Source organism: Haliotis rufescens, unplaced genomic scaffold, assembly GCF_023055435.1.
Source record: "Haliotis rufescens isolate VD_foot unplaced genomic scaffold, xgHalRufe1.0.p SCAF_53, whole genome shotgun sequence".
NCBI classification, from domain to species: domain Eukaryota; kingdom Metazoa; phylum Mollusca; class Gastropoda; order Lepetellida; family Haliotidae; genus Haliotis; species Haliotis rufescens.
The window spans coordinates 1,539,758-1,559,596 of NW_025964257.1; the positions used below are offsets into that span (position 1 = coordinate 1,539,758).

Below are 19,839 nucleotides of genomic sequence, written 5' to 3' on the forward strand. Positions count from 1 at the left end.
GTGTGTAGTAGGAGATATGGCTTCTTCCAACAGGGAGGAAGTGGGTGTGTAGTAGGAGATATGGCTTCTTCCAACAGGGAGGAAGTGGGTGTGTAGTAGGAGATATGGCTTCTTCCAACAGGGAGGAAGTGGGTGTGTAGTTGGAGGTATGGCTTTATGGAACAGGGAGGACGTAGGTGTGTAGTTGGAGATATGGCAACTTGCAACAGAGAGGGAGTGGGTGTGTAGCAAGAGATATGGCTTCTTGTAGCAGAGAGGAAGGGGATGTGTACTAGGATGTATGGTTTTAAAGAACAAGGTGTGTAGTTGGAGGTATGGCTTCAGAGAACAGGGAGGATGTAGGTATGTATATGGAGGTATGTCTTCAGAGGACAGGAGGAAGTGGGTGTGTTGTAGGAGTTATGTCTTCAAAAAGCAGGGAGGGTGTGCTCTCGAAGCTCAATCTTTAGTTTCTTACGTTTGAATGTTGTAGGATATTGTAGTCTGGAAACGAAGGACAGGTCAGTGGTCTCACACACTGTAGAACCTTGCTGGTCAGTAAGTCAATGTTCACGCATGCAAAAGACAACATGAAATGTTTATGGCAGACGTTTTTATTTTCAGAAATTGAAGTCATACAACACAAAAATTAAGGTCAGGAAAGTGAAGACGATTGACATCCTAATACAATAAATCAAGGACAACTGTTCGTGTCAGCTTCCTGGCAAGGATTATTGAAGAAAGACAAACATAGTTAAACGTTCATATAATTATTTCAGAGCAAATCAGAACCCATATATTCTCAAGCAATATATACAAAACCACCAATGCTAAGGCCGGTTTTCAATTTCAATTCGAGTCGTCAGGAGACAATTCTGATTTGTTGTCAGCGTGACACACAACCTGACGGTCATATTGCTTTTCAAGCAGCAAAAGCAACAGCGGCCTGGATGCAGAGTAACCTCCCTCAAAATGTCAAGATCTGCTGACCATCTGTTGGATTCTTATATACGCCCAGGGCATGGTTCATGATAGTTAATCACTGTAAACATGTGGTTTCACAAAGAGTGGTAAAGTGTATGGCATCACACTAACTTTCCACGCATGAAGGTAACGCAGCTTGATGAAACAGGAATATTGATCAAAGCGATGTAACACCTGACTTATTCAATGTACTATATAACGTGTAACATTTATGATTAACTAATAAAATCTGTGGACCCATCTACTTATACATAACCAAATATAGGAACGAAACGGCAACGACTAAAAGCGATAAATGCTATCAGTAACATAATAATTCATAATTATGTCAGTAAAAGACTCCCTGTGTGGTGTGACTGGAATCTTGGATTGACCAATGATGATCTGTCAGTCCGTGTAAATACCATGCCATGGAATTTGCTTAAGTGTTACAAAATTGTTTTTGTCTCAAGTATGTGGATGAAACACTACGATAGAAGTGAAATAATGCTCAAAGCAACATTATCTATCTCACTTAACCATTCATGAAGTTCATGACGTTTCCGAATACTAACACTAGTCCTTTATTAGCGTGGCCTCATCTGAAACAGGAATTGCTGACTGGTCGATGTCGCTCATTCGAACACTGTCTGCTGGGATGTATCTGTGGAATTACAATGAACAGCAATGTATTTGATATGAACTTAGGCCATGGGCTACTTAGGTCCACCGTGCACCCTGTGAAAGTTTGAGCGATCTGCGTAGAGTGAATTTGCATATGTGTATTCTACTAAGTAAAAGTTTAATAGCCACTATGCTTGTCATTATATTTTTATGAAAATAACATAATCGTATTTTCATATATTACACATGGAAATTGGACAATTTTAAAGAAATTTATTGACCTTTGTGTTGCAGTACAAAAATGAGCTGACGTGGAATGCAAAATCGCGATTTTGAGGGTACCTCCACAAATATGATGAAAACAGGAAGTGCATCCCTATATTTTCAATGTTAACATATGATTTCATGTTCAGGACACTCTAAGGCTTCAGGAAAAGTAAGTTTTGTTGGGAGGTGGGGTGTGGGGTGGGTGGGGTGGGTGGCGTTTAGGAGCACGGTGGACCTAAGTAGCCCATGGCCATGCTAAGCAAACACGCTGTTTCCTTCCAAATGCAACGTCTCACTTCCACCTATTAGAAACTACTGGAATAAGCAGGAAATGCGCCCTGCTACCTTGATTGGATAACTTGATTTCCACCCTCATTATGTGTTTCAAAATGACATTGGAGGTGAGATAAATCCTTGATGGTAATCACTCGAAAACGTGAAAACTTTCATTGCTAAAATCACTGCATTTGAATATTAGATCTCAGTTGTACATGCACGTGGCATATCATGTAGCACAGGGTTAAAAAAGTACTAAGTTTAAAACAATACATATATCACATTTCTTTCCTTAATTCTGAAAAATAAAATTTTACACTTCTTTCAACATTCGAAGATCTGACGTTTCGAGAAGAGGAGCTTTGGTTTACACTATGCTATTTCTTTAATGTCTCTAGATGGGTGTGCAAGGGAGACAAATTCTATGGACATACAGCTTCTTCGTCACAGTTAAGTCAACGTTTCTGTGTAGATACCAACACCCTTATCAAGAAAGTGATGTACAGAAGTGCAAAGTAAGAAGCTTATATACTTGAGGATAATTATTGTTTATACAGGTTGAATAAGGATAGATCCATGTTTACACAACACATAAGGTTGGAGCCTGGTTGATGGACATATTAGAATAAATAGGATTAACAAGGCTGGATAGAGTAAGATAATAGAGTGATTGATACGGACACGTTGATTGGAAGCTAGTATTAAGACGAGAAGGATTAAGATATATACACAAAATGGACAAAGGAAATGAGATTAATATTGTTTAGTGATAGACTCGTCGGAGGCCGTATCTACACGGAATTCCTTGTAATACAGAAGTTGTATATTCATAGAAGTATATCATTTCATCATAATCAACTTCTAACGAAATAACCATACAAAGAATTAGATGGGTGCGTAAGGGGTTATTCGATAAGACGTGTGCATTGAGTATTATCATTTGAATATAGTATTTGAAAATGAATACTTTACCTTATTTCCACTGAACCTGTGGACAAAACGTGATCATGAACTGTTCATTAAGAAGTTTATTAAACAGTATTTGAGTTGTATTCACGATACCATTACTCTTCAACGTTCAAAACAAAACATTCAACTGTGTTACGTTTATAAGTGTGTACACAGTCATCGAGTTGAAAGACCCCCCTCCCCACTATCGTGTGGTGGTGATATTCTATATCAATTGAAATTGCATACAAAGAGCTTTAATTTGATATCACCATGCGGCTTTCATGCCTTTATGTCTCATATATGAGTGAGAGTTGGAAATAGAACTGATATCGGATTAGTTATGGCGGCTATGTGAAAGCCATGTGTTTGTGAAATGTGAAGAAATATATATTGCCAATGCAAGAGAATAATCTTTCAAGATTACCCGCCGAAACAGATTCCATTTGACACATAGGGACAATAGCTGTGTGTGCACCACTGAAAAACAGTGATGACACCAGGTGTTCCAGAAAAAGGGTATGTATCCTGCCCTACCGGTAGCTCCCAGCAGAAACTATTATGATCACTGATGTGCGTTCATTGGTTGAAACCTTGTTGCCAAGCTTCTACCTAAAACTATGTTTGTCGTACATTAGCCACTGCATTATTAGCTCCTAAGCCACATAGTTACGTCCCGTAAGCGTAGCAGATACCTTTGAGTATGGGTTTAAATCCTGGTTCGCCCTGAGTACGTTTCTGTATTTCTGGTTTTTGATTCTTTGTTGTGTAACACCACAGTCATCAATATTCCAGCAATATGACAGGGCTCTAATAATAATCTGGCCCAGACATTATGACATTATGATCATCGGTCTACACAACTGGTACACGGTGACATGCATCAACCAAGTCAGGGAGTCTGACTACCCGTTAGTCCCTCTTAAGAGAAGCATGGGTTGCTGAAGACCAATTCTAACCCGGATTTTCACGGGTTCAATGTATGCCAGCACAGTGCCTGTTCTCGTGGGCTTCACCAAAGTGGTAAACGACTGACATCCAGCGCACTCATTCAGCATATCCATATAGAATGACATACAATTCCACATGGAACTACCTTTGGAATTTAGAAAAAAGTGCATATACTTACGTTTGGTCCTTTTGTATAGAAGGAGGAAGACGACAAAAATAATTGCAACACTCGCAATGACTGCTGCACATGCACCAGCAACAATAGCTGTTGTATGTGATGGATCAGCTACAAACGAAGGACATAATGTAAATGAAAATGCTTGAAACAACATTGTCTATCAACTTGTTTGATAGGCATTACTTAGAAGTTGGCGGATGACAAGATAGACACAATTTTATGGATAACAACTTCTTTAATACTGTAAAAAGCGACGTTTCGGTATAGATCCTTATACCGTTGTCAAGAAAGACTGAATGAGGGACATAGTGCAGAATATATATAGCAAGTGGAGGATTAACAGTAGAGGATTAACAGTAACAACAAGGGCATACATGAGTGGGATAACATAGGTAGGTGTGACAACAAGGATGACGCTATCAAAACATGATGTACCGAAAACACATAGCTAGAAGCCAATGGGGCATGAAGCCAATAAACAGGTGATTATTGTTTGATGGCCCTTAAACCCGAATCAGCGCCCTTCCGCATCGCCCTCCCGTTCATAGGAAAAGCCTCCCACATCATCAGCCGCCTCCTCAAACAGCAAGCCAACATTGACACCCACTTCACCAGCTCCAACTCCCTCAACACCCTGCTAAGAGCCAACGGCAGGAACACATCTAAACCCCAAGAGGTTAAAGGTGTAGTCTACAAAATTGACTGCAACTGCGGGCAATCTTACGTAGGTGAAACATCCCGCCCAATCAACACTAGAATCAAAGAGCATAAAACCTCCACCATCAAATCCGACAGCAAATCAGCCATCTCGGACCATATCATCAACTGTCCCAATCACATCATCAACTGGGACAACGTCCAAATCCTCGCCAACAACCTCCATGATTTTACCAAAAGAAAACTAACAGAAGCAGTCCACATTCGCCGCCACAACCAATCAATCAACAGAGATCAAGGCTTTCATCCCATCCGCCTACTATGAACTCATCAAACAATAATCACCTGTTTATTGGCTTCATGCCCCATTGGCTTCTAGCTATGTGTTTTCGGTACATCGTGTTGTGATAGCGTCATCCTTGTTGTCACACCTACCTATGTTATCCCACTCATGTATGCCCTTGTTGTTACTGTTAATCCTCTACTGTTAATCCTCCACTTACTACATATATTCTGCACTATGTCCCTCATCCCTGCAAACAACCCGAAACCACAGAACACGCACTCATCCACTGCACCCACTACCAAACACACAGAACCACACTACAAACCACCCTCAATCTAAATAAGGTTCCTACTCTAGATGAAATACTAAACCCTCAAAATAAACTAGAAAACTTCAAGGCCCTAGGCGTATTCCTAATCAAAACAGACCTAATTAAGCGCATCTAAAAACTAATTAATCTACCAATCCAAAATCCAATAAACATACAAACACCCACCTCACCCGGCTCCCTTAGTTCCCTCCTCCACCCACCTCGGCATTTATTCCAAATTAAAAAATTCCAAAAATTCAATATAATTAGGCAACCCCTAAAAGCCCCCTCTTGGGTTGCACACACCACTTTCACCCTTTTCGGAATACACTAAATAGTCTGGCCAGGCCTGTGTGCGAAATACGCTACAGTCGGAAAGCGCACGTTAAATCTTCTATATCAGTCAGTCAGTCAGTCAGCTTGACAAGGCGGACGGATCTTCAGATCCGACCTCCAAACACACAGGTTTCGGAGTCCATACCACACAACCAACTAAAACCACAGAATCCTTCCGACTCCCAAACAACCAATCAATATTCACGACAGAACTAATGGGCATGGCCTCAGCCCTCCATAGTCAAGAATCCAAAAACCACAATAAAATCCTAATACTTACCGACTCCCTAAGTGGACTGCAAGCCCTCCAAAACAAAAATACCAAAAACCGACCTAAATTAATAAATCTAATACTTAAAAGCTCCAACGACCTAACTAACGCAGGCAATCAAATAACCTTCTTGTGGATACCCGCCCACGTAGAAATATACGGTAATGAAAACGCCGATAAGGCAGCTAAACTATCCCTCAAAATCCCAGAAATAAGCTTAAACTTACCCATCCCAAAATCAGAAATTAAAAGCGTAAATAAGCAAAAAATCACCAAAAAATGGCATAACCTATATCTAAACTCAAATAGCCAAATCAAAAAAGTACTCAGCAAACCACTAACCAAACAAAAAATTCTCCATCCATCAATAAAAATCGAAAGAGAAATCACTAAACTCCAAACAGGACACACCAACCTAAATAACCACCTAAAAAAACAAAACAAACATACTACAGGTAACTGCCCACACTGCAAACAACTAGAAACCCCAGAACACGCACTCATCCACTGCACACACTACCTAACACATCGAACCGCATTACAAACAACCCTCAATCTAAACAAGGCTCTAACTCTAGAAGCAATACTAAACCCACAAAATAAACTAGAAAACTTCAAGGCCTTAGGCGTATTCTTAATCAAAACGGAACTAATAAAACGCATCTAAAAACACTACAATCTACCAAATCAAAATTACATAAACACACAAACATCCACCATACCCAGCTCCCTTAGTTCTCCCCCCAACCCCATCGGCATCTATTCCAAATCTCAAAATCCCCAAATTCTATATAAGCAACCCCTAAAGCCCCCTCTTGGGTTGCACACACCACTTTCGCCCCTTTCGGAAACACATTAAATGGCCTGGCCGGGCCCGTGTGCGAAATACGCATCAGTCGGAAAGCGCACGTTAAATCTCCAAAGTAAGTAAGTAAGTCCCTCATTCAGTCTTGCTTGACAACGGTATAAGGATCTATACCGAAACGTCGCTTTTTACAGTATTAAAGAAGTTGTTATCCATAAAATAATGTCTATCTTAACATTGTATATGACAACCACAGATAAAAAGTTGAAGACTTTTCTCTGATTCTGGATAGGCACATATAATTTGATATTGATGCATTTACATCTATACATAATCTTTTTGTCATATAACCTCATACATACATTTTGATCAAGCTGGATTGTTTGTATTTATGAATATGTTGCTGAAGGTCAATAGATAAGAAGAAACAATAGTATACCTTCCGATTTATTGGGTTTTGTTGAATTCCTAAAAGCATGTAGTTGGATGTGTAACGTGATAAGGCCCATAAGGCAGGATGTGACGAAATGTTGATGTGAAGGTCGTTAACGAATTACTATTTCCAAAGAAAAAGATTAAAACTAACCCCAAATCAGGATCTCAGCTGTCTCGCTCCAGTCAGAGACCAACGTATCGTGTTCAGTCCGACAGGAATATGTGCCCTCGTCCTCCTTTATGGCATCAGTAATGGTGAGAGTTCCTTCTCTCATCTGATACCTTCCTCCAATCTCTATTTGGACGTTGTTCCTTCTCCACGTGTAGGCCACATGTGCAGTCCGGGATCGACTCCAGGCAGGGGAGGAACATGTCAGTGTCACTGTCTGCCCAGGTGTAGCTTGAACGTGGGCGCTGACATAAGGGGCAGGGCCTGTTATAACCACAAAAAAACCTGTTTTATATCACACTTTCACAATATTATAGAATATTTTCATATCCAATATGTTTTTGCACTACACGTTATTGTATCTGGATAAATTAAAAACATCCAAATTTCACAATTTTTGGTCAATGCATTTCAAGGTACTATGTATTTAACATTGATTTAGAACTTGTGCCTTGCATTCTTACCAAAGATGGCAACCTCTGTATCGTCACTCCAAGGTGATCGATATCCTCGTTCCTCTGCCCGACAGGAATAATTGCCCGCGTCTTCTGTGCCGACATCAGTGATGGTGAGCGTAGGTCCGTCAATGTCATACCTCCCTCCACTCTGTATCTTGATGTTGTTCCTCCTCCAAGTGTATGTGATGATACCGGGGTGGTGATGATGCCGACTCGAGAAAGAGGATGATAAACACGTCAGTTTTACAGTCCGTACTGACACAGTCTCCACCGGGGAACTGATGATTGGTTTGGAAGGTGACTCTGTTGACAAAAAACACATACTTTCTCATCTGTTGAATCCGGACTCTGTTGAATCTGGAATCTTGTTAATACCGAATCACATTTTCGGTCCATGTATGCTTTCTTTAATGGTATTTCGTTCAGCCCCCGCCATTATATTTCTGGAATATTGCTAAAAGCGGCGTAAAAATCATACTCACTCTTTCAATCTTATCCTAAATATCTATTTCTTATATGCAGCAATAATCTGATCAATCAGAGTCCAGGTAAACCAAACTTCAATTCTGGTCCTCATGAAGTCCTGTTTAGACAGAATCAACTGCAGTGTGCATCACACATTTGGAATGTGATGACACATCAACGAATATCCAAATATGAGTGCAACGTATGTAAACCTGAAACATGAAGAAATTGATATACTAAGGTGATTCTGTGTTTGCCAATATGGAATGATACTGTAATATAATTGAAATAGTGTCTATAGTAACGTAAACCCCATTCACTTATTGACTCCACGGTGTAAGAAACACCTTTTTGCAAAATTGTAAACATTCTGCCAATGAAACTCAAAATGTGGGTACGTCATTTAAGTGAACATGCATCTTGATTTACATCAGCAGTAATTCTTACAAAAGAATAGCATATTCTTACCCATGACGTCAAGACTGATGTCATCACTCCATGCAGAGGCCAGACTCCCTTCCTTGGCCTGACACGAATATCTGCCTCTGTGATGTATCTTGGCTACATTGACAATAAGGTGAGATCCCTTTATCACATACATCCCTCCATGTTGTAGCCGTTTGTTGTGCCTCCTCCAGATGTAAGACAGTCGTGGGCGATATTTTTTCGGCAGACTCTTCGCTTCTGAGGAGCAACATAATGTCACAGGTCCTCCTACAACAGCTGCATCACTAGCGAGTATGGCTGGTTTGCTTGGTGGTTCTGTGAGCAGTGGGAAAAAATACTGCACTCAGAAATAATCCAGTTGTACGATAGCTGTCTGTAAATTTTCGAAACTGAAACAGGCACTCTATTGATTGAAATTATGAGCATTGATCTTCGAAATTGCGATGCGATGACATGCATTATCTTCGTCACTGTGCTTGATCATCCGATCCCGTTAGTCGCCTCTTACGACGAGCGAGGGTTGCTGGAGAACAATTCTTACCTGAATCTTCACTGGGCAGTAGAAATAACACTGTCTTGTATAATATATCGTGTGCACATTAAGTGCACTGACCACATTTACCTACTTCAGGAATAAGGGCGTTGTGGAATCTTCCCGTTGTATGCCCCTTGCCATCCTGTCTTAGAGACAGAACATGTTAGCTACATGATCATGGTAGAAATATTCATAATACGATGCCGTAATACTGAGTACACCAAGAAATTATACTTACTTTGTACAACCAGAACATTGCCACACAACGATCGGCCACAGTGGTAGTGTCCAGCATCTCTTAACCTTACGTTGTACATTGTCAGCAGCAAAGCGCGAGAGTCAGGGAAGACAATAATCCCTGTTATCCTTATCTTTGACCAGAATGACCGCCAGACATGCACATTGTCGTCTATCATGGACATCAAGGCGTGTGTTCTCGGTTTCTCAACGCGGAACCGACCTCCTTGGCTGGGCATCTTCCATACTATGGTGGCGTTCCCTCCCTCACGGGCAAGTGTATAATTTGTGTAGAGATCTGTTGACACTGGAAAATGATAAACATGTATTTATTTACTTATATACAATACATTAGCACTATTGATCTCATTATTTAACAATTGGTCCTGAGATGAATTGCGTTACATGAACTAATGTGTGGAATGACATACTCATGGTTTCTCTTGATAATCAACAATTATTGTAACTAATTCTAACTGAACAATATAATTATTTCACCATGTTGATTGCAGCTGTATTTATTGTTTGCAAAGAGTCTCATAGCAACATGACGTCATATGAATGTCGTCCGTTCATAGTTTATGACGTCAAAAACGATCACATGGTGCGCCGTTCAACAACTGACCAGATGAGGAGTTTTTATGCATTTGTTTTTAAAAAGAAAATGGTGAATATTAGGAATCACCCTCTGAGAGCACAGACGCCTAGTTTATCTGGTCATGCAAGGGTCTGAACGTAATTCAATCTGGGCTGACAATCCGTAATTCCACGTAGCTAAGGTTATAATCTAAATGTCTCATGTATTGTGTTTAGAATATTTCGAAAAACTGGTGTGCATTTTTCCAGGATATACATTTTAAGACATACGAGACAGTGAAAGACGTGCATTGGTGCATCTGGTAAAACACAATTTCTCCAACATTGCAGGAAAGGAAACTTATTGATTTCATATATTCTGAAAAGCTCACATTTCTTCTCTGTGGTGTACGCATCACTCTCCTCAGTGCGGAGGCGGTGATCCAACTGGGCTTGACACGTGTAGCGATCTGTGTCCTCTTCCATAAATAGATCGGTCATAGTCAGAAAGCTAATGTAATATCGCAGGCTTAGCATCCACTGAGCATGTACTGACGTCACATTACACCTGTGTCCTGTCTCTAGTGTTACACCATTCTTCCTCCACGTGAAGGATGCGATAATATGATGGTACCTGTGGCTGTTAACGGCAATATTAAAGTGACAGGCTAGTTTTAACCCCTTTCCAGGCTGCGTGGCATCGGGACCGACGATGTATGGATGCTGTAAGTCATCTGATAAAGATAGAAATATAGAAAAATGATTCACTTGATGTGATATACCAGATGCTAATACATATCATTAATGAACATATTTGTACGGTATTTAGAGCAGAAGTTTTTATCAACAGCATATATGCTCAGTACGATGTCTAAAAAACAAATATCGGTTGAGATTCAGTTCAGATATTTTCGTTGGTTTTCAGACCATGGTTACACCTTAGCAATATTCCACGTGTGTCAGTGTGATTTAGAGACATAGCCTGGTTTTATGGTTACACAATTATTGTCATTAACATTAACGTTGATGCACATTCAAAACCTTACACATATAATACAGGAAACAGTGAGGATCACATGTTGAATGAGAGAGTGGTAAAATTTAATTTAACCTATATTTTATTTAATTACTCCGTTTGAAAACCAAAATGCAACGCAGTCGCGGTCAAGACATGCAGCAAGACCGCTAGCATGATTTTGTCACCCTATGTAATGTACAATAATGATGGGTGTCTGTTGTTCAGTAACAGTAGAATGGAATTGGCAAGGCATCCTAAGATCATGCAGTTTGGTCACATGTGAGACCTTGGCCCACTTGACCAACAAAGCGATCTTAGCGCTAAGACGATCGTAACTCCCCTACTTTAACAGAGGCTTACAATAGTCGTAGCACGAAGATCGCTTTGTGCAAGTGGGCCCTGCTTATGAACGCTCCTAGCAGTGTATCATAGCACAATACGACCCATATGTCGGTGGCTCAAAAATGTGTGATTGTCAGACTTCTTTATTGGTATGGAGTTTGAAGGCTGTTTGCACACAGAAGTGGTTGTTAGTTCCAACAAGATAACTCCCACCTTAGGAACAGCTCGTGTTGCAATGGATGCCAAGGGCTGCATCCAGGACCCTCATCCAGAGCATGCCCTGGCGATGTAAAGCAGTTACGGTGGCCTCTGTCGTTATCATATCCTTTACGTTAATTAATTGTGTTGATTCAATACCATGTGGATTCTCAAAAACTCGGGATTTGCTTGACTTTTTTCAATCTCAGAAAAGAACCAAGTGCATATTTGATTTTTCGACTTTATACACCACTATCCCACATGAGAAACTTTAGGAAAAACTTCATTCCTTGATCTATGGAGTAATTGTTATAAAACGTGGTGACCACAGATACAGTTCAGAGGATCAAGAAAATTTGTAAATTTGAAGGCAAATGCCATCTGAAGTTGGCTGAGAAAGCAATTAAGTGAAATGCTGGACTTTCTCATTGATAGCATCTACTACAATTTGGGGGTAGGACATTTAGACAAGAAGTAGGCATCCCTATGAGCAGCATTTGCTTCTGTTTCTTTATGCGTACGAGTCGGATTTATGCTCGCATTGGCAAAGTCAAAACAAGGTAATTTGCCCAAAAAGTTTAACTTCAGTTTCAGGTATATTGATGATCTGATATCGTTTAATCACAATTAAATAGCCAATTCCCTTCCGCCGTTTTACCCACCTGAACCAGAAATATATAAGACCAATGAGACAGCTTCATCTGTTTCATAATTAGATCTATGCATAAAGATTCCAAGTGACAAAACACTCCACAAGAGGGATGACTTCAACTTTCCAATAGTCAACTATCCATTCATGTCGAGCAATATTCCAGCAGCGACAGCATATGGTGTATACATTTACAACTTTTTGGATACAATCGAGCATGCTCTTTCTAGCAAAATTTCAAAGAAAGTCATATGACTCTTCCTCAGAAGTTGTTTGATCAAAGTTACAACATCAAAAGACTCAGTAAAGCTTTCAAAAAGTTTTATGGAAGACATGTGGAGGACATTTACAAAATTGACGCATCAGTGACGAAAATTATGTCTGATGCAATTCCCTATTTTGTACCATATGTTCCCGTGTTTTTATAAGTGAACAATTGACTTGCCTTTGCGTGTGTTTGTGACGGGTGACACCAGTGGGGCAGGATACGCTCATCTTTTCACGAACACCTGGTATCATCATTCATAAACACATGCTTACGATATAGTCTGAAAGGTATTATCGACACTATTGAGATTTCTATAGGGTATATGGAAAGGGTTTTGTTGGTTTAGTTACATAGTAGATCAACATGACCATCTATAGCTTAGCATTCTGTCACCAAATGGTCATTGCAGAAGTACGCCGAGAAGTCAGAAGCAGTACTTACTTATTACAGAAACCTCTTGTCCACATGCAGGTATTCTTGGCCCTTTTGAACTTGGCGAGCCAGCAAAACACCTGAAGTATCCATCATCCGATCTGCTCAGAGTAGGCAGATCAAAGCTGAATACCCCACTTCCTGATGGTGTGATGTTACCGGTGAAATATCCGCTTGCGTTGCCGCACTTTGTGACTTCTTTATAGTTCGTTATGTGGAAGAAGCATTCACCTGACTTGATCACCGTGAACTCCTTGACGCCAGGGTTTGGTAAATTCCAGGAAATAGACAGAGGTTCTCCATGGAGACCATACGTGGCATTGACATCTGAAAATAACGCTTGAACGTTAGTGGTCATTGCCACTGGATTAAATCACAAATTGTTCCTGTTAACAGTGTGCATTAAAAGCATGTGTCTTTTCGAGACAGTACAATGCACTTGGTGAAGAAGCAGATACATTGTCGGTAACGTTGAAGACACATATGCCTGATTTTAGTATTGAAAATTCCCTGACAGGGGGGTCGGGCTGTTTCCATGACAAAGACACATTTCCTTCCTCATGGATAACTGTTAGTCATAGAAACATACACATATACACCTGTTAGTTTATAATTGTAGCCGCGACAGCTTATATCTTTTCACCCATTTGGGAAAAGTCTCATGAAGCAATGATATCTTCATTCCAATAGATAACAATCATTTCGGGGTTCAGGCGTTTTCAAAAAACTCTCCAAAGATATAGATTGTCCATGAACCGATGCACTTGGCGATTCAATCATGATTTGCATTATCAATAGCTGATATCAATACCATGCTGTATTTGATGTTGGAATAAAGCAGGTCCAATTTTGATATAGATCTGCACAGTTAACGCATAAACTCGGTATTCCACTACAATATAAGGGATGATGAACGAACTGAAAGTTAACCATGTACATCTTCTCATGTTTACGTATACCTCACACTAAACTTAGCCTGTAAAGATATATTGCCATTTAGTCTTATTCCATAACCTAAATATGACGTACATAAAATACGTACCCAACACATGAAGTTCTTCTCCACAACGAGCAATCCTTGATCCCGTATGGTAAGGTGAACAGATGTACGAGCCGTCATCTTCCTGTGTGACGTTCAGTAGAACAAAACTGAACACTCCAGCTCCGTCTGATGTCACGTTTCCGGTGAACTGTACTCTCGGGTTACAGGCTGTGACGTTGTCAAAGTCAGTAACGTTGAAGACACATATGCCTGATTTTAGTATTGAAAATTCCCTGACAGGGGGGTCGGGCTGTTTCCATGACAAAGACACATTTCCTCCCTCATGGATTACGGTAAGTCCTAGAAACATACATGAGAAAGAAATGTCACAGTTGTGGCTCTGACATTGGATGCGCGTGTGTTTAAATTAATTGTGCGTGTTCTGAAATTGATTTCATCATGTTTCATAAGCTGTTGTGACCAAGTGCCTGTACAGTGACCCTTCAGATACATTATTTTTCGAGTTTTCATTGCGTTTCTAAGGAAACAGTGTTTTCAGATAGATTTTCTAATCCTCTTCAGCCAAATCCTAACGGTGGTGGTGCGCGGAGATGGCGGTGTCATGAATAAATCTTTTTTAAAACACTTTTTTATGATGTTTTATTTTACCTTTTCTATCGTTTGGTTCAATGTGAAATATACCGAACATGTCCATGAGAGTGTCATAAACGTTATCATATGGAAGCAAATGATATGCCTTCATTAAGTGTATACATCTCATCATCAAACAAGTCAGGGTTCAGGCCAAGGACACTCAAGTCATCTGATACCAAACGTATACAGTTCTCACGGGGTATCAGCATGGATCGATATGTAGGATAAGGATGTATTCATACGCAGATTTTCTTATGTGCGCAAGGGCTTCGTCAAAGGCCACACTCCTCAGATCAACAGTCTTTGTATTGTCATTTGCCTTCAAGCTTTTTCACACCTTCTCCGCATACCAATCAGTGAACTGTTGGCTCAATTGTTTTATTGTATTGATTTTACGGAAGTGCTCTACTCACTGCTAATAAGCAGTGCTATTTGCTGTTTGATTGAATTAAGGTAAGGGTGAAATAAGGTAAGGATTGTTTCATTCCACTGGGGAGGGGGTGGGGAGGTCGCACTGATACTGGGTCGCATTTTTGGCAAGGCGTCACTGGTCATGTTAATTTGGAGACATATTAGTTTCAAATACCAGTACCAGTACGAGTTGAGTACCAATGCTGTTTTATTTTATGTTTTATTAAATTGTGGTTGTGATAGTTGTGATGTGTCAGGTGGTGGTTTGTCATGACTATATGTGTCAGGTTGTGGGTTATGTGGTATACCCAGGTTATGAGTATGGAGTAGTTTAAGTAGGTGTGTTAGAAAAAGGGCGTTTCAACTTTTTCAGGGTGTTTTGCTTGTGTTTTGATATTTTGTCATTTTAATGTAGATGGGTTTGTACTGGGCCTAAGTCCAGTAATCGAGTAATTGTTTTATGTTATGGTAATGCCTAATATTAGTATTAATGTGATTAGTCCCGTGACGTTCCGGGTTAGAATTGGTCTTCAGCAAACGATGCTGGTTGAAATAGGCGACTCGCGGGATCGGATGAGTTGCCTCGCTGATTTGGTTGATGCATGTCATCGTATCCCAATTGCGTGAATAGGGTGAAATTTAGAGAAATGATGTCTTTCATGATCACTTGATTACCATTATCTAACGATCAGGTATCAGAAAGAGTTTTGTTAGACCTCTAGTGTTTGTCACTTTGGAAAGTGTGAATGGAAATCTTTGGATATCTTAAATACGTCCATGTATTGCTTTGTTGTCTAGGTTTTGCATCAGGCCATTGCCCATAAGGATGTCAAAAGCTTTGCTGTCATAGATACATGTCCAGTGTGTATTGTTTTTAGTTTACGTTGGTCAGACATCCTGCTCCTAATGTAAATGTTTGACGATTTGGACTGAAGCTGCTCTCGTCAGGGCTAGTATGTTCTTTTTGAGAGATTTGGAGTTTGAGCATGGTATTTATAATTGAGTCCATGATTTTACAAAGGTAGGAGTTTAGGCAAATGAAACGGTAACAGAGAGGCTCGTGTGGTGTTTCCCTGGTTTAAGGACTAGTATCACTTCAGCTGCGGTCCATTGTTTGGGGATTGTGCAAGTTATAGTAATGACAGTATTTTTTAAAAAAAAAATTATGGGGAGTTTATTTGATTTGATTTAACTTATATTGTCTAGTCCTGTGGCTGAGACTGTAGTTTTTTTTGTATTTTTAGTGTTTTGGGTAATTCATTTATGTTCATTGTTGCGTTATATAATAAGTGAGTGTGATCTGGTGGAATTAAAGTGAGTGAGTGAGTGAGTGAGTGAGTGTTTTTTTACGCCGCTATAAGCAATATTCCAGCAATATCACGGCGGGGAACACAAGAAATGGGCTTTACACATTGAACCCATGTCGGGAATCAAACCCGGATCTTCGACGTGACGAGCGAACGCTTTCCCCACTGGGCTACCCCACCGCCCCTGGAATTAAAGTGGGTGATGGGGGGAGCTGCTTCTTTGTGAAAAAGTGGGCAGCAATAAATTGCATTTGCGTTCTCTCTTTTGGGGGTTGAGCTCGTGATATGTGGCGAAATAGAAGATATCTCGTATTACTTTAAATCTGTTGCACAATATTCGAGAAATTGCTTGCCTTTTATAAGGTACTTTCAAAAGTTTGCCAATGATTTGTTTGATATTTTTGGTATTATTTCTTAGTTGTTTTACCAATTGTATTTTAGAACGGTGTCTCTTTGGTGGATTGAGAGCCTTTTTTGTCTTTCTTTTTTTTCTAGCAGTTAGGGTTATGTGTATGTTTCATTTTGGATAACGGTATACATTAAGTAGTAATGTCATGTATTTTGTTTGTGAAGTATGTTTTGACGGTTTCTGTGCCTGTGTTTTGTATTTATGTTGTCTATTTGGTAGCAGACTTTTATAAACAGCCGGTGGTAGGCTTTTTTTATTTATTTCATTTTTCAATTTATTTTCTGGGTATTTGTGTCTAATATTAGATTTGGGGATAAAGTTTGTTTGTTTGTTTTTACAGCTATATTTACTGCGGTCTGTAAATAATCGAGTCTTGACCACACACTCAAAGGATTGACATCATGAGAATCGATCCACGCATTTGGGATACGATGACATGAGTCAACGAGTCTGACCACCCGATCCCGTTAGTCGCCTACTGGCAATAGTGGGGGTTATTTTTTAACAGTGGTCGCTGCTCCAGGTGTCATTATGCTTGGTATTTTATAAAGGTTTGCTGTAGTCACAGAAAGGTCCACAAAGGTCTGTAAATGGCTGGTAGGATATCGGGTTGAACATTTTTTATATTATTGCTGTCAATCCAGTCTATAAGGAATTTGCCGAATTTATCATGCCTTTTTTGCCACACGTGTATCCGAGGTTATAGATTTACGAGCTTAGATGTTAACGTCAATTTGTGAAAAGGGTTTTGTTTTGGCATGTTAGATAGTTATTGAATTTAGTCAATATTGTTTTATGAATCGTGGTACTTAGAGCAAGGACTTAAAGATTTGTGTTTAATGCATATACCAAAGCCGTAAATAGGCATCTTCCAGAGGCAAGGAAAGTAAAAGTCTAGTTTCCACAAGTCTAGTCCATTACGTGTGAATGTTATTTAAATCTGGTGGGAATGTATAACTGTGATAGATCTAAAATCCCCTGTGTATTTTGATCGGGCCATTTGTGTGATAGTACTGATTAGGTATTTATCATTGCTGCTGACTGCATATCATTTTGTTGAACGCACCTGACGCTGTGTGAGTTCATTGTGTGTTACTTCCCTAAAGCCTTAAGGCTTTACGTTTGTTATTATAACTCAGCGTTAATATACAGTAAGCTACGGTTATAACGAAGTGAAAGGGACCATTGATATTAGTTCGATATAACCGTAGTTCGTTATAAACATATATACAACATGTATACAGCAAATGGCCGGGACCAAAAACATATTCGTTATATCCGTGAGTTCGGTATAAGCGTATTCGTTATAAACGTAGTTTACTGTATCCTTAAACTTCAGTATGGTTTATGTTTGTCAATACGCGATGTACCATCGGTCTATCAATTCGTCTTTCAAATTTCACGTCAATGTTCGCTAGTAACTCTTTAAACCATTGCGTGGCACCTGTGTGAGGCGTATTCTAGCGCCGACAGCGTAGGAAGCGTAATTGTTAGCTAAGCACCCTGACAGTACCCCCTGTGTGCTAATTTTAGATGTTTTCTTTGATTCCCTATCTGTAAGTGTTTCAAAGTCGAAACTTCTTCCTTAACACAATCACAAAAAAACTGCGAACTCGGTTAAAGAGAATATGATGAAGGAAGTGGCATCGGTTAAACCGAATATTTTCAATGGTTTGAAAGGTCGCATTCAGGGCGCAGTGAAGATTTTTAACTGCAGATATGTCTGCTTTAAGTACTCAAACCTTATTGTCGCCATAATACTTGACCCACTTCAATGATACACAACAGAATCACGCGGGCACATATCCTGTAAGCATCCCTTGTCAAGTTTTCCGCCTGACACATATTGCGACACTTGTTGTAACTAATGTAGAAACCTCAACACGTCCTTGCGAGCTCCGACACAGCGTCAAAGCAAGTCTTTACCATAAAATGTCCCCATTTTAAAAAAAAAACCAGGCAAGTTCAAGCCATAATGAACAATACTGTTTAAGAATTATTCCCTGTTGAACATCTTACTCGCGTTTTGGATTACTTTGTGATTACTTCGATTTTTTACTGAATTTGATAAACAGGCCTCTCTACAGTAAATGAGCGCAGCAGTCTATTCAGGCCGCATTGCACTTGTGATGAACCGGCATGTACATGACACTGTCCCCCTCAAATTATTACGGTAAACTTTCTGACATATGGCAGACATATCAGGTTTTAAATAAAACTAAAAAACTAAAAAAAAAATCGAAAAGAAATTAAGAACAAGTAAGCCAAATATGACAAGGTGTAAACATGTAAAAACATCAGTTGCTGAAAGCAAATTCTAGGCTTCTCTCTGGGTGTGGGGCGGTTGGGTAGCCTAGTGGTCAAAGCTTTTAGCAATATTCCAGCAATATCACGGCGGGGGACACCAGAAATGGGCTTCACACATTGTACCCATGTCGGGAATCGAATCCGGGTCTTCAGCGTGACGAGCGAACGCTTTAACCACTAGGCTACCCGACTGCCCCCGTAGATTCCTAAACTAAGCGTGAAATTGCTACTGTGGTACAAATACACTCTTCCACAGATCAATATGTCAAAACATTATATGAGCATTAAGATTCAAGCCGCCCTACCTTCAACACTACGCCACAGCAAAACCCACACTATGGGAATATGAAGCAAGCAGTTATGCTTCATACTGATGGGATAGCTGCCACTGATTGTTAGGGGTTCACGTGACTACAGGAGTTTTATGTCCCGTTTACCACCAGCTGTATTTTAGTTTAGTTATGAGTCAGTGTGAATGCTTATAGGCTGTACACTACATCCCCGTTGGAAACGTATGGTCCAGTGATGCTAATTAATGAACATTGAACATTTGAATCTGACTGGCAGACTGACATGGCTCAGTTCGTATATGTGATACCAGTTCACATTGACAATAAAACATGGAGGGTCCATGAATATAGGTACAAAGGATGATATTGTGTTACCCTTGTCTGTTATACGGACAACAA

The 19,839-nt window shown here is 39.9% G+C and overlaps 1 protein-coding gene across 1 annotated transcript; it reads right to left on the bottom strand.

Annotated features, from left to right (window-relative positions):
- Nucleotides 1-577: 577 nt before the first annotated feature.
- LOC124115255 (titin-like) lies at nt 578-19,581 on the bottom strand. Its single transcript, XM_046476184.2, has 11 exons — nt 19,456-19,581; nt 14,123-14,422; nt 13,090-13,407; nt 10,566-10,907; nt 9,599-9,904; nt 8,847-9,140; nt 7,920-8,216; nt 7,438-7,719; nt 4,187-4,294; nt 3,082-3,097; nt 578-1,606 (listed from the first exon to the last, which is right to left on the bottom strand). The coding sequence occupies exons 1-11, from the start codon at nt 19,517-19,519 to the stop codon at nt 1,519-1,521; spliced, it is 2,415 nt and encodes an 804-aa protein (XP_046332140.2). The 5' UTR covers nt 19,520-19,581; the 3' UTR covers nt 578-1,518.
- Nucleotides 19,582-19,839: the final 258 nt, after the last annotated feature.

Bases quoted from the DNA above. Each gene is read 5' to 3' on its own strand.
- LOC124115255 (XM_046476184.2), bottom strand. From the start codon at position 19,519: ATGAAGCATAACTGCTTGCTTCATATTCCCATAGTGTGGGTTTTGCTG. The intron at 9,141-9,598 runs GTAAGTATAATT...CACTGCTCACAG, and splicing joins CAATGTTCTGGTTGTACAAA to AACCACCAAGCAAACCAGCC. The intron at 7,720-7,919 runs GTAAGAATGCAA...TGGTTATAACAG, and splicing joins TACAGAGGTTGCCATCTTTG to GCCCTGCCCCTTATGTCAGC.